Source organism: Adiantum capillus-veneris, chromosome 19 (assembly GCF_014529385.1).
Source record: "Adiantum capillus-veneris isolate H3 chromosome 19, ASM1452938v2, whole genome shotgun sequence".
NCBI classification, from domain to species: domain Eukaryota; kingdom Viridiplantae; phylum Streptophyta; class Polypodiopsida; order Polypodiales; family Pteridaceae; genus Adiantum; species Adiantum capillus-veneris.
In genome coordinates, this window is record NC_140949.1 from 9,071,116 (window position 1) to 9,085,311 (window position 14,196).

General features: G+C 43.7%; 1 protein-coding gene across 1 annotated transcript; it reads left to right on the top strand.

Annotated features, from left to right (window-relative positions):
- The first annotated feature begins 1,420 nt into the window (after positions 1 to 1,420).
- On the top strand, positions 1,421 to 8,040 carry LOC147433534 (uncharacterized). Its single transcript, XM_086490110.1, has 3 exons — positions 1,421 to 1,511; positions 7,821 to 7,854; positions 7,926 to 8,040. The coding sequence occupies exons 1-3, from the start codon at positions 1,421 to 1,423 to the stop codon at positions 8,038 to 8,040; spliced, it is 240 nt and encodes a 79-aa protein (XP_086346236.1).
- The last annotated feature ends 6,156 nt before the right edge of the window (positions 8,041 to 14,196 follow it).

Here is a 14,196-nt window from a genome sequence, read left to right on the forward strand (position 1 = left end):
GAGAGAGGGGAGGCGGGGGGGGTGGAGAGGGTAGGGGCTTACACACACACACACACACACACACACACACACACACACAAGGAGGAAGAGTTTCTTGGCTACTCCACTGGAGGGAGGGGCGGCAATGGGCTATGGTTATAGGATTAGGGACGGCACATATGGTGGTAGTAAGTTAGCACCACTAACCACCAATGGTGGGTTAAGTTGGTGGTGGCAATGGGTGCTAAGGGCAGCAATGAGAGGTAGTGGTGGTGGGATAAAAAAAAAAGCTCGCTCCAAAACTCGCTCCATTGAGCTCGTTCCGTAACCGTCCCGAAAGAATTGCTATCTTCCTGAAGGAGTCCTACCAAACCCCGAGTGAAAACTTCCGAGCAAATAAAAAACCAAGCAATATCATAAAATGGAAGCTCATGAATAAGGAGCTATAAGGTTTCAAGTTAATATCAGTAATATTTGACTGCTTCCATAATGCATACAACATGGATTCCAAGTCAGAGGTATCCACATGGTACAATGCTACGTCTACACAAATTCCAAGTCCCATGGTACAATGCTACATTTGCATGTACTGTAGCTAAGACCCCATTATTTATTCACGGTTGATATTCTTTATCTTCTTTCCAAAGGCCATAGCTTCAAAATGGTAGTGTTGATCCTCTTATAATCACAAACCTTGGGTCTCATTTTTCTCTCCTAGTCGGCAACTTTAGGATTATGTCCCCTACTTTGACTAAGGTGTGTTCATAGAGGCGCCAATAGACGAGTACTTTTTCTTTGTGGTTTAGTGAAGTCTATTGCTACTTGACTACCTCCACTGTAGTAAGTAGAAAGTAGCATAAACCATTGGTTAGTGCTCATAAAACCTAAGGTTCAATATATTTGCAATTGTCTAAAATCATAATATCTCAGCTAGATTATGAGCTTACCTTGAAGAAAACCACTAAAATTTCACAAATTTTAGAATAAATTTTGACAAATGCTTCAAATTTTAGCCTAAAATTTTGGAAGGTTTTGAGTATGTCCCCCAAATTTTTCAAGCAGGTCGAGTGGTGCGAATCTGACGAGATGCGTTCAGAGATAGAGGAAACGAGAGCCAGAGAAAAAGACCCCGCAACGTGGCAGCGCAGTGCAGCTTGGCAGAGATGCGGACAGCTGGCATGGTCGCACCTGGCAGTATTTTTTACGTTTTGAGGCTGGACATTTTTTGCAGAATCGCTAGGTGGTTTTTCACAGAATCGCACTGGTCGCGAGCAAACTGGAGATGCCCTTGAAGTAAGTCGACATACTGTTTTGCTCTTGTTCTGCTTATATGTACGTGCTTTGTAGATGTTCACTGTGTTGTGGCAGGGTAGACAGTGCCAAGGTAGAGAGAGCATAAGGTCTTTGTTTTATTGGAACTGCTTGTTTCTATGTGTCCGTGATGGTCCGGCTAAAGTCCGAAGCTCGTGCTATAGCAAGTTGTCAGCGATGCAATGTCCTGAAGAAATGCAAGTCCGTTGATGTGGAACATGGTAAGGGCACGTTGTCAAAGGCCACTAGCAAGGTAATGGAGGTCAGCGTTACTATTTCAATAGGTGGCGGGGATATAGACGTAGGTTTGCTGCATGAGATGCAACAGTTTCTTGAAAATGAGAGTTTGGCAGGGCTATGTGCGGTTGAGAGGGGAGGAGCACTATTCCACTTGCACTTACAAATGGTTGTTAGGCTATGGGCAACTTCACTTATTGCTGTCAATAGGAAAGTCAAGGCATACTTGGGAAGGGATAAGTGTTTGCCTGCAGGTGGGATGGTGTTATGTCGTGGATTGAAACAACGAAAGATGCACACCTTTGAAGGCATGATAGGGTATTGCCTGAAGGAAAGCAATGAGCCACATTTTCGAAAAGCCATGCATAATGTTACTGTCGACGATGTGAATAGAGGCATAGAGTTGTATAGTCTATATGGTGCCGATGAGGTGAAGAACAAAGTTTGCCTGACACCAGGGAACATTTTCGATAGGGCAATGATGTTTTGGAAGTATAGGTTGCGCCACCCCATAGGCCATGATTTCTTGTCAACGCTGCATCAAATGATTAAGAGTGGCCAATATTACCCATCTTCATCATGGATAACTCCACACCCACACCAAGGCCCAGGGATGTGTTAAGAATGGAGCCTGATTTACCTTTGTAATTTTCTAAAAGCGCACATTTGTAAGGCCCCCATTATGAGGAGAAGCATTGTGCGTAAAGGAAAATCACTCACCGGAAACCAAAATTTTCACGGACAAGATCAGGGGCAACTTTAGAGGCCTCGGTGGCGGAGGCCCCCGTTCCCCCGGAATATTCCTTTTCGTCGGAATATTATGGACGGACGGCGGCCGGAAAGTGGTCGGAAAACAACCGGTCGGTTGGTCGGTGGCCGGTAGTCAATGGCCGATGGCCGGTGGTCGGAAGTCAATGGCCGGTGGCCGGTGGTCGGAAGTCAATGGCCGTTGGCCGGTGGCCGAATTCAAAAGCGGACTTGTCTTCTCAAGGGCGGCCACACATGGGCGGATTGGAGGGTCCGATTTGGACTTATTCGCACAAGGGCGGCTACACATGGCTGCCTCTCATAAGAGAGGGCAGCCCTTTTGGCCTATAAAAGGAGGCCATTTCTATACACATTTCATAGTGTGAAGTTGGTGAGTGTGAGGTGGTGAGAGTGAAGCAAGGCGGGAGCTCTATCAAGGGTTTAATCCCTTTGTAAACTACTTCTTCTTTTGAAGTGCTAAAGCCATTGACTGGCTGCTTTCCCGTGGACGTAGTCCACATTGGGTGAACCACGTATATCGTGTGTACTCTCTCTCTCTCTCTACTCTATAATCTCTTGTGTGTGAAATCTATCTCCCTCCATTAAGTAATCTACTCAAAAATCTATTTAGCTACATCTTATTTCCTAACAACTGGTATCAGAGCAAGGTTTGCTCGTAGCTAAATTATCTCAAGGAAAGGATTCCTTGAAGTGAGTGGGAGTTATGGCGGAGGAAGGGAAGCTCAAGATTGAGAAGTTCAACGGCAAAAACTACCAACATTGGAAGATGCAGATTGAAGACTATCTCTACCAGGAGGACCTCTATTTGCCACTAGGCGGTCTTGCGAAGAAGCCCGCAACAATGGCAGATGAAGCATGGATTGTCCTTGATCGAAAGGCACTGGGAACAATCCGGTTAAGCTTGGCGTCAACGGTGGCCTTCAATGTTTCGGAGATGAAGACCACGGAGGACTTGATGAAGTCACTTGACGACTTCTACGAGAAACCATCGGCATCCAATAAGGTATTTCTTATGAAGCGCTTGTTCAATCTAAAGATGGCAGAGAATGGTTCAGTTGCAGAACACCTAAATGACTTTAACACAAACATAAGTCAACTTCGATCGGTGAAAATCAATTTTGATGACGAAGTGCGAGCTCTCCTTATACTATCATCTCTACCGGATAGTTGGGACAGCCTTGTGATGGCTGTAAGTAATTCTATCTCTGGTATAAATACTCTTAAGTTTGATGATGTTGTGGGTGTTCTCCTAAGCGAGGAAATGCGAAGGAGAAGCACGGGAGAATCATCAAGTGCTACACTATCAGCGGAAACAAGAGGAAGGCCTAAGGAGAGGTTCAAAAACCAAAAGGGTCGTGATCGCTCAAGGCGGAGCAAGTCACGCACAAAGTCAGTTCTTGAATGTTGGAACTGCGGCAAGAAGGGCCACGTCAAGAAGGATTGCTGGTCCAAGAACAAGAAGGAGACAGAGTCTCAAGACAACAAGCCCACATCGGAGGCCAATGTGGCAGGTAAAGTAGAGCAAGATGCTCTAATTCTCTCATTAGACAATGTGTCTAATTCCTGGATAGTAGATTCTGGGGCTTCATTCCATGCGACACCACACAAGAAACATTTCCAAGACTACACCAAAGGTAATTTTGGGTATGTATACTTGGGAGATGATGAAGCTTGTGAGATTGTTGGCAAAGGTACAGTTTCTGTTAAAACTGCTAACGGAAATGAATGGAAGCTTAAAGATGTTAGGCATGTTCCTTCTCTTCGCAAAAATTTGATCTCTACAGGACAATTGGACGATGAAGGTCACAACATTGAATTCGGAAACAAACGGTGGAAGATCTCAAAGGGATCTTTGGTGGTTGCCGAGGGAGAAAAAGTCGGTACACTTTACTTGTGTACTGATAGCACGCAACCTTCAGCTTGTGCAGCAACTACAGAAGTTGACAGTGCGGTGTGGCACTACCGACTTCGGCATATGAGTGCCAAAGGAATGCAAATCCTTCAAACAAAGAAGCTTCTACCAGGTTTGAAACAAGTGGACTTAGAGTTCTGTGAAGATTGTGTTTATGGTAAACAAAAGAGGGTAAAATTTTAAAAATCAAGAAATGAAAGAAAAAATAAAAAACTTGAGTTGGTTCATTCTAATGTTTGGGGTCCTACAAGTACACCATCACTTGGTGGCTCATTGTACTATGTAACATTCATAGACGATGCGACTAGAAAAACATGGGTTTATGTCATGAAGAATAAATCCGATGTATTTTCTATATTTCAAAGGTGGAAAGCCTTTGTGGAGAACCAAGGTTAAATGCCTCAGATCCGACAATGGAGGTGAATATTGCAGCCAAGATTTTGAAAGATTTTGTGCTAGCAATGGCATTCGGAGGCAAAGGACAACCCCAATGACACCTCAACAAAATGGGATTTTGGAAAGGATGAACAGGACAATCATGGAGCGAGCACGAAGCATGCGGCTACATGCAGGCCTACTGCTTGAGCTTTGGGCAGAAGCTGTAAGCACGTCTGTGTACTTAATCAACCGGTCACCCTCAACGGCATTGGATGGGGGAGTTCCAGAAGAGGCATGGACAGGTAAACTGGTGAATTATGCATTTCTCAAAGTTTTTGGGTGTGAGGCTTTCATGCACATAGATAGAAGCCTAAGATCAAAGCTAGATGCAAAGTCCAAAAAGTGTTTCTTCATTGGCTATGGAGAAGGTGACTTTGGGTATCGCCTATGGAATCCTGAAGATGGTAAAATCTTAAGGAGTAGGGATGTAATTTTTAATGAACAAAATATGTACAAAGATTACTTGGAAAAAAAACAAACAAAAGAAACAGGTGATGAGTACATGGAGCTTGAGGACGGTGAAGACTCAAGGACTGCAAACGGTGACAATGTGTAACAACGTCAACCAAATGAGGAGCCTCAACCTATTCCCCGAAGATCTACAAGAGCAAGTAGACCTCCAGAAAGGTTTGTTCCTTCCTTCAACCATCTCTTGATCTCAGATTCTGGAGAGCCGGAATCATATGAAGAAGCTATGCAACATGAATCCAAAGAAGAATGGACGAAGAGCATGCAAGTGGAGATGGACTCACTACATCGCAACCAAACATGGGAGTTGGTTGAGTTGCCTAAAGGTAAGCGGGCACTTGAAAACAAATGGGTGTACAAGCTGAAGGAAGAAGAAGGTGGGAAGAAAAGGTACAAGTCTAAGCTTGTGGTAAAAGGTTTTTCTCAAAAGAAAGGTATTGACTTCAATGAAATATTTTCTCCTGTTGTAAAAATGAACTCAATTAGGCTTGTCTTAAGCCTTGTGGCTGCTCATGATCTAAATCTCGAGCAAATGGATGTAAATACGGCATTCCGTCACGGTGACTTAGAGGAGGAAATCTACATGCTTCAACCAAAGGGGTATGAAGTAAAAGGTAAGGAGAAAATGGTTTGCAGATTAAAGAAGAGCTTGTATGGTTTAAATCAAGCATCAAGACAATGGTACTTGAAGTTTGATCGATGGATGTTGGATCATGGAGTCACAAGATGCAATTCAGATCACTGCGTCTACACGAAGAATTTGGGAGATGGGAAATTCATCATCCTAATGTTGTATGTTGATGACATGTTGATTGCAAGTGCTAACATGCAGGACATCAAAGACCTAAAAGTGGAGCTGTCCAAATCTTTTTCAATGAAAGATTTAGGTGCTGCAAAGAGGATACTTGGTATGAAAATATCAAGGGACAGGACGAAGAAGACAATAAAGCTATCTCAAGAAGATTACATCAAGAAGGTACTAGAAAGGTTTGCAATGCAAAATGCAAAACCAATTTCTACACCTTTGGCTGGTCATTTTAAACTAACGAAGGATATGTGTCCAAAGACACAAGAGGAGCTAGCCTATATGTCTAAAGTTCCATATGCTGCAGCGGTAGGTTCTCTAATGTATGCTATGGTCTGGACAAGGCCAGGCATTGCACATGCAGTGGGAATTGTGAGTAGGTTCATGGACAACCCAAGTAAAGAGCATTGGCAAGCTGTGAAGTGGATACTTAGGTATCTAAAAGGGACAACAACAAATGCTTTGTATTTTGGAGGAACTGATATTTTTCTAGAAGGGTATGCTGATGCAGATATGGCAGGTGACAAAGATACTCGAAGGAGCACTACTGGCTATGTGTTCATGGTTGGAGGCACATCAGTAAGATGGGCTTCAAAGCTGCAGAAAGTGGTTTCACTTTCTACCACGGAAGCAGAGTATGTAGCAATGACGGAGGCAAGCAAAGAAATTCTGTGGCTTCACAGATTCTTAGAAGAGCTTGGATTCAAACAAGACAATTGTGTCTTGTACAGTGATAGCCAAAGGGCTATCCATCTTGCGAAGAACTCAGCCTTTCATTCAAGGACAAAGCACATTGAGGTGAGATATCACTTCATACGCACTCTTTTGGAAGAGGGACAGCTAAAGCTAGGAAATGTGCATACAAGTGAAAATCCTGCAGACATGTTTACAAAGATGGTCAACAAGAAGAAGTTGAGCTTTTGCTCATCTTCAATCGGCATTCAAGGATAAGAAGCCAGAATGGAAAGCAATCACAGGTTTGGTTTGGAGATCAGTCTCCAAGTGGGAGATTGTTAAGTATGGAGCCTGATTTACCCTTGTAATTTTCTAAAAGCGTACATTTGTAAGGCCCCCATTATGAGAAGAAGCCATCGTGCGTGAAGGAAAATCACTCACCGGAAACCAAAATTTTCACAGACAAGAATCACTTTTTTCTCGCCGGAATATTCCTTTTCGTCGGAATATTATGGCCGGACGGCGGCCAAAAAGTGGTCGAAAAACAACCGGTCGGTTGGTCGGTGGCCGGTAGTCAATGGCCGATGGCCGATGGTCGGAAGTCAATGGCCGGTGGCTGGTGGTCGGAAGTCAATGACCGGTGGCCGGTGGTCAGATTCAAAAGCGGACTTGTCTTCTCAAGGGCGGCCACACATGGGCGGATTGGAGGGTCCGATTTGGACTTATTCGCACAAGGGCGGCTACACATGGCTGCCTCTCATAAGAGAGGGCAGCCCTTTTGGCCTATAAAAGGAGGCCATTTCTACACACATTTCATAGTGTGAAGTTGATGCAACAAGGTGAGTGTGAGGTGGTGAGAGTGAAGCAAGGCGGGAGCTCTATAAAGGGTTTAATCCCTTTGTAAACTACTTCTTCTTTTGAAGTGCTAAAGCCATTGAGTGACTGCTTTCCCGTGGATGTAGCCCACATTGGGTGAACCACGTATATCGTGTGTACTCTCTCTCTCTCTCTCTACTCTATAATCTCTTGTGTGTGAAATCTATCTCCCTCCATTAAGTTATCTACTCAAAAATCTATTTAGCTATGTCTTATTTCGTAACAGGATGGAGCTTGGCAAAATGAAGGCACTTTGGAGATGCATGATTCACCCGACAACAACTACTTACCAGGACATTGTTAACATTTTTGTGAACTATGAAACATATAGTACAATGCATCCTCGGTCAGACTGGTTTTTGTCTCGCTGGAAAGATAGGGAAAGGTAAGATGATGAGTTTCTTCAAATATTACTAAGCAAGCAAAAGCTTTTTTGATCGGAACTTTGTGTAGCAGCCCAACTGTTCCCGTTGTTGATGACAATGAGATGGATGTATACGTGAAGGATTCACAAGTAGGTGACGAATACATTCCACTTGTTCATGAAATTGGCGTCACAATAGTTGCCTAGTCTAACAATTCTGGTTGTTTGTATTTTCTTGTGTACCTATTTTTTCTTCTAAGGATCAATATAGTGCTAATATATTGATGTTTGCAAAGACAGGATGGATGACCAAGAGCATGATCACTTCGTAGCATCAGAGGTCACACAACCGGAAGACTCATTCACACAAGTTGAAGATACACAGGTTGATAGGATCGAGGATGTTTTGGTGCACATTTTGAAGGAGTTCCTTGGCGACCAAACAACAGCTCAGCCATCACTACGTTCGCAACTGCTTGAAGCGATGCATGGCATTAAGAACACAGTCGAGAATTATACTGTAAATGTTGCTGACATACAAGTCACAAAATTGGAAGAACAAATTTTGTCGTTCAGGAGGGAGGTTTAAGTATTCAAAGGACAATTGAATCGTTTAAATGCGATAGTCTTCAGGCTTTCGAATGTATTGAGCAGGATCAATATGTAACCTGTATATTCTGCTGCCTGTATTTACAACCTTGTATATATTGCAGTTTTTGTTTTCTACTACTGTAAGCACTGAATGAATCACTTTTGTTTTGAGTTATGGTTTGCTCATCCTCTTGCTTCTCTAATGAAAAGCAACTAACATGATCATGAAGCAATCTGTGGTTATCTGTGTATCTGCCTTGTATTTTGCCAGTGTCTGTTTTGGTGAAGGCGAGCTGCCTCTATTTTGTTGCCTCTATTTTCAGAGTCTGTCTTTTGGTGTACCTGGCTGGGTACATGCGCACACATCAGGTCCCCTACATTTTGCCAGTCTCTGTTTTGTTGCCTCCATCTGCTGAACCTCGCTGGGTACGTGCGCGCACATCAGGTCCCCAACTGACGCACGCGAAACTTGCAGCCAGGCGCTGTAACTTTTCGATGTTGAAAACCAACGCGTGTGGTATCACGACAGACCGTGGGAACATTGCCACCATCGTTTTTTGCTAAACAAAACTTAGCGCAATGGAATCTTTCGCGTCTAATTAATTAATTAGACCAAACGACCCAATATGACCCAGTAGGTTTTGAGTGTGTCCCTTTTTCTTTGGGTAAAAAAAAAGTTTTGGCAAGCCCTTCCATGGGTTTTTTCTAAGCTAGAAGGAAAGATTTGTAGAGTTAAAAAGTGGAGACCATGTAAATAAACCGTCTAATTCTATTCTCGAAGGACTTCTTCTCTAGGTCTATTCTCAAAGGACTTCTTTCAATATTGACAAGTTCCATGTTCTTAAAAAAAATGCAACATGAACATCTAATCCTCATCTAATCGTGAAGTCTAGGTTCTCAAAAGGCGCTTACGATATGCAATTAAATGGAATTTATCAAAAGAAGACTTGCTTACGTGCATATCACAAACTAGTCTATTGTCAGGTTGACAAAAGTATCTTTAAAAAACTTAGTCAGAGTGTTAAAAATTTGGCCCTACGTATAAGATTTTCCATGTGTTTATTTCAAGTAGGTCCTGCCAATTTTGGTTTTGGGGTCTTTTAAGGGGAATCAAGAAAGATGCTTTCTTGAATGGGAAGTAAATGAAGGGGAAAAGGGAAGGTAGGTCCGGCCAATTTTGGTTTTGGAGTCTTTTAAGGGGAATCAAGAAAGATGCTTTCTTGAATGGGAAGTGAATGAAGGGGAAAAGGGAAGGCAGGGGCCAGGTGGCGGGCATTCACTGGGCAGGCAATTGAGAGATATTTTTGAGGGCAATGTGGTTGTCTTTGCGCGTGGGTGAGATACATATGCAAATTGAGAGGGCCGCTAGGGGAAGAATCTCTCTCTCTCTCTCCCACTCTCTCTGCGTCCTCAAAGCAGGAGGGCACCTTCATGGAGAGACTATCTGCGCCTTGCTCCGTTATTGGAGATCTTCAGCCAGCATACCAAAGCTGCAGCCGTAAAGGAGAGGCCTCTGCGAGGGCTATGGCGTGCAGAGAGAGAGAGAGAGAGAGAGAGAGAGAGAGAGAGAGAGAGAGAGAGAGAGAGAGAGAGAGAGAGCATGCATTAGATTAATGAAGATGGATGGGGAGAAGACATGCTATGTGGTAGGTGGCATGGAGTTGAGGGGCGCAGTAGTAGCAGGGTAGTGGACCGAGGGGGAGGGGCTTCCTGCCAGGCGTGCTAGCAGAAGAGATGGACAAGGATAAAACGTGCGGTGCTTTGCCTCACTGCCTGATCTGGTGTTTTGCGAGGTCGAAGGCAGACAGGCAGAGACAACGAGGGGCTCCCTCTATTATTGGGCGATGAGGGTTAATGTGTAGTTAGGCGAGTATGTTTCGTGGCAAGGAAGCGAGGGAGGCCTGTGCAGGGCTATAGCAAGTAGAGAATTTTTGGGTAATGAAAGCTATGGAGCCAGGCCAGCCTGTTTCGTGCCGAGGAAGCGAGGGAGGTCTGCGCAGGGAAATGAGGACACACGCAATAGCATACAAGGCGTATGGCACGAGCGGACAAAAGCGAGAAGATGGACACACTGTGCAAGGGTGGGGAGCATTCGCAAGTGCAACGGGCAGGCACCTCTGTGTCGATGGTGGTGGTTGAGGTCAGCAAGTGCATGCATGTGTGATGGTTGTGAGCAGATCCGAGATCTCCATGGCGTCCCATTTTGCAGGGGAGGGTTAGGTGATTGGGTGATGTGGCATGGGACCTTTCCCTTTGGACTCTCTGCTACGAAGGAATCTTCCCTCCTAATTAATTAATGAAAGTGTAAAATAGACCCAGTAGGACTCAAATGTTGCTGAAGAGAAGCTTGACATTAAACGACAATTTTATTCACTTATGAGAAGCTCAAATGTGACGTGGTGGCATCATAGCCCGGGACCCTTGATAGGTAAGACCCCAAAAAGTGTGTTGCTAGAGTTGGTGTCAAAACCCAACAATTCATCACCTGTAATGCCTTCACATGAACTTTGAAACCTAATCCACACCCCGTTCACCTAAATGGTTTGTAGGGCAACCATGGGTTTTTCAACAATATCATCAAGCAATAACTCAACACTGAGTCGTAATTAACGGCGTCAACTCAAAGAAAATAAACCTTCTTGATATAAAGCATGTAATGGAATTTGCCTATTCAATTTGAGAGTAGCGGAATTTAATGAGAGTAATTTCAAGAAATGATTTTGTGAGCATAGCGGGTTGACATAATTGAAGATAGCAACATAATCATAGCAATTAGTTAACTTGGCATAGACAATACTTTTGCAAGAGAGAGAATTTAGAGAACATGACAACAGTTGAGGACCGGATTTATGTGGAGCCGGTCCCCCCCCCAATAGGCATTTGTATTATGATTTCTCCCATAAAGAGAGACTTGTTACAATACATTCTTTGTGTTCCTTGTGACCTAGGTGAAGCAATGAAGATGGAAAGCTTCATGCATCACCATCATAGCATAACCTAAACTTGAAGAAAGATTTAACTATACCAAGCCTCAGTCCCAAGACCTCAAACACCTTCGAAGGTGGAGAGAGCTAGCAGGGAATGAGGGTAGGGAAGAGGAAGATGAAACATTTCATACGAGAAAGAGCTAGTTCCTCACTTATCATAACTCTTGTGCTAGCATACATAATAGCATAGTAATGAAGAAGAAATAGATGGCAAGCTCAAGCATTGAAGCATGGCTCTTGGATGGATTTGCACTCCATAGCCAAGAGTGTTGGTGTAGGCTCTCTCAACCTCTACTTGCTTGGAGAAAGAGAGGGAGCTCTTGCACTTTGCATAGTACACAATGAGAGTGTTTGTGAGTGTGTGTGGGTGAGTATACCCCCTAAGCACCCCCCTAGCTTTCTTGGGTCGACCCGCCCTTGTAGCTCATGCTTGAAGCTCATTGGACCCCTCCAGGCCTAGCCAACCACAAGCCGGAGCCATTACAAGCAACAGGGATAGCCTTGGGACAAGTGTCCCCCTTTCCCCTTTGAGAGAGAGGACTTGTTTAATGAAAAATCAATTAATTAAACATCCTTTATTATCATTGGACCCCTTGGGTGGCCAACCAATAGGTTTCAGGCACACCATGAGGGCAACATGAGGAGGAACTTGACAAGTGTTCTTGCTGCCTCTTCAAGCTGGGGCTTCCCTTGTGTGTGTGTGTGTGTTCTCTCTCATCCCCCCCCTTGTAGGCTCGCCCCCCTCCTTGTAGGGATCTTTTTGACTTTGGATGAGCAAGCCCCTTAGTCATCAAGCATGACTAAGCACTTGAAGTAGGGGGTGTTCCTACAAGCATCTCAGGCAAGCTTCTCAAGGCACCTCAAGCACCTTAATCATGCACCAAGTCAAGCACCTTAAGCATGGAGCCAGTCCAACACCTCAAGCATCTTAATCAAGCACCTCAAGCATGAGAAGCACCTCAAGCAGGACAAGCACCTTAAGCATGGAGCCAGTCAAGCACCTCAAGCATCTTAATCAAGCACCTCAAGCATGACAAGCACCTCAAGCACGACAAGCACCTCGAGTTTGGACCGGGTTCCCACCTCAAACTCAGCCCAAGCTTACCTAAGGTCAAAGGACTTTTACACACATTATTGGAGGTCTTTAATGAAGCTAACCCTAAGGTCTTATGCTCCATTGGTTAGCCTTGCTCTTGATAGACCATCTCCCATTTGGGCCCCTTTACTATTGGCCCCGTGTTGAGATAGATCTATAAGCACATATCTATATCTTAACACTTGTTCCCGTTTATTCTTCCACATTAAGTGATCAATTTAATATGAGAAAATCATTTGGGTTGGTTAGATATTAGATTTTATGACATTACCTCTCTCTTGAAATCATAGTCGTCCTCAACCATGAGGTAGAAGAGTTAAAGCCTTAGTCATTAGTCAATCGTACTTAGCGGGTAGAGGATCCCTTTTTTACCCTACGACATCTTTCCAAGATGGATGACTAATCCATTTGGTGCTTGGGAGACATAGCTGCCGCAAGCATGTCTGCTCTTTAGTCCATTTCATTCTCCCAAAGTAGAGTGACAAATTCTACTTGGTGTTTGAGAGACGTCGTCATCACAAACATGATTCTAAGCATGCATACTAGTTAAATTTGTGCACAATTAAAAAGAGGGCTAGTCTTATAAGACAAAAACATGAGTCATTTAAAAGAAATTTGTACATTTTCTTACTCTAATGTAGCATTGTAAGCATTGACAAGGTTCATACTATCCTAAAGTTGTACTCCTTGCATCCATCTAGCATCTTCAAAAGGATAATTTTTGAACTTAATAAGATACCGTCGGATTATCTTACCATGTCGTAGTACCTTGTCTTCATGCCGAAGGACAGTTTCGGGTTGTAGCACCTCTTCTTGGTTTTCAACTTCGGGAGGGTCTTCAATAATTGGTTCAATTGGTGGCTCTCCTTTGTAGGGCTTAAGTAGTCTTACATGAAAGGCATTGTGTATAAGCCAATGGTTGGGCAACTTGAGTTGATAAGCCGTCTCATTGATGGGCTTCAAGATTTGGAAAGGACCATAGTATCTTTTTGCTAGTTTAGCATAATACTTTTAATGACCCGTAGGATTTTTGCCCGTCGTTTGCCTTAATCAAGCCTTAGGAAACTTGAGTAAGACCCAATCATTTTCTTTGAACATTAAGACTCTTCTGTGCTTATCAGTAGCAGCTTTTTGCCTTTGTTGAGAGATGGCTATAGCCGCCCTAATCTTTTGAAAAGATTCTTGTAGGTCACGGCTATACCCAACGGCGGCGAAGATCTTCCCATGTACTTTGAGTAGCAAGGGACTTTTAGGTCTTCCCTCTATGATCTCGAAAGGTGCTTTCCCCGTAGAAGTATGGACATTATTATTGTAGGCATACTCTACTAGAGGTAAATACTTTTCCCATTGTGAGCGTTGATCTACTTCGGTAACATAAGTCTTGAGTAGATCGAGTATCGTAAGATTGGCTATCTCACTTTGGCCATCCGTTTGTGGGTGATAGGCCGAAGAGAAATTCAATCTTGTTCCTAGATTTTCAAAGAGACCTTTCCAAAAATTACTGATCATTCTAGGATCTCTATCAGACACGATGGATGTGGGTAATCCATGCTGGTTGAAAATCTGAGATATGAAGAGAGTTGCCATTTGATGTGCCTTAATAGTCTTTTTGACAGGAATAAAATGTGCTTGCTTTCTAAGCCTGTCGACTATTGTCCATATTCCTGTATTCCCATGGATAGACTTGGG